At 26.1% G+C, this 1,047-nt stretch overlaps 1 protein-coding gene across 1 annotated transcript; it reads right to left on the bottom strand.

Annotated features, from left to right (window-relative positions):
- Positions 1 to 305: 305 nt before the first annotated feature.
- Positions 306 to 836, bottom strand: LOC132953031 (uncharacterized). Its single transcript, XM_061025580.1, has one exon. It carries the CDS (start codon positions 834 to 836, stop codon positions 306 to 308), a length of 531 nt encoding a protein of 176 aa, XP_060881563.1.
- Positions 837 to 1,047: the final 211 nt, after the last annotated feature.

The following is a 1,047-nucleotide window of genomic DNA, read 5'->3' as shown; positions in this document are numbered from 1 at the left end:
CCGTGTGTGAAAACTCTGTTGGGCCCCTTTTTCCTAAAAAATTTACTTATTTGAAAATCTCCATATTTATTTTCCTAATAAGACATTTTTTTTTAACAATAAGTATAACTTGTAGTTTAGAAACAACATAAAAATTAAATAATTTTACATATAAATGTGGGTAAATAAATAATATAATTATAACTCTTAGGTAGGTAAGTCATAAAAAATATTTTGAAATTTGAACATCATAAATGTAATTGAATAAAATAATAATATTAATTAAAAATGTTAAAAGTATAAAATTTTCAAAACTAAATTATAAGCTATCGAAGAAAATTCTTTTTTCTTGCTTTTAAATTTGCAAAGTCTTCAATGATTTTGTCTATATTAATATTTTCTGCTTGAAGTCTTTCAATGTTCAGAATAGCGATGTTAGATAACCGGTCTTGACCTATAGAGTTGCGCAAATAGTTTTTAATAAGTTTTAACTTTGAGAATGACCTTTCTGCTGAAGCAGATGTTACTGGTATAGTCATAAAAATGATTATACCAGTAAAAACATCTGGAAGTATGGAAGTTAAGTCATCTTTGATAATGATATCTCCTAAATTTTGAACAGTCATTTTTTGAAGTGAGTTTTCTTGATAAGTTGATGATAAATATGCTTTTAAAGAGATGATTTGTCTTGTAAAATCTGAACTTATATCATCTTTGTATTTAATGGTAAAGTCATACGCTGATTTTATTAAAAGTTCTTCAGACATTTCTACTAATGTTTGAGGAATAAGTATACTAAAATCTTCACAAGCCATTTGTATTCCTTTAAACAGTTTAAACCTTTCTCTAAGTTGCATCAATGTTGTATCAATTACTTGGTAAAATACATTTACCTTAAAATTATCTTCAATTACTGTAAGTCGATAATCACTATCTACTTCGTCAAAATGCTTTACAGCAAATCGTTGACGCTTTTTATCAAATTTAAATGGTATATTCCATGTTCACACAATTTTCTTGCGTTGTCAGTTATTTTTTCGTACTCTTGTCTCATTTTTCAGAGATGAA

The sequence above is a fragment of the Metopolophium dirhodum genome, chromosome 9, assembly GCF_019925205.1.
Source record: "Metopolophium dirhodum isolate CAU chromosome 9, ASM1992520v1, whole genome shotgun sequence".
Taxonomy (NCBI): Eukaryota; Metazoa; Arthropoda; class Insecta; order Hemiptera; family Aphididae; genus Metopolophium; species Metopolophium dirhodum.
This window is presented reverse-complemented; position numbering and strand designations above follow the sequence as displayed.

Excerpts from the sequence above, each read along its gene's own strand:
- LOC132953031 (XM_061025580.1), bottom strand. The coding sequence starts at position 836 with ATGCAACTTAGAGAAAGGTTTAAACTGTTTAAAGGAATACAAATGGCT.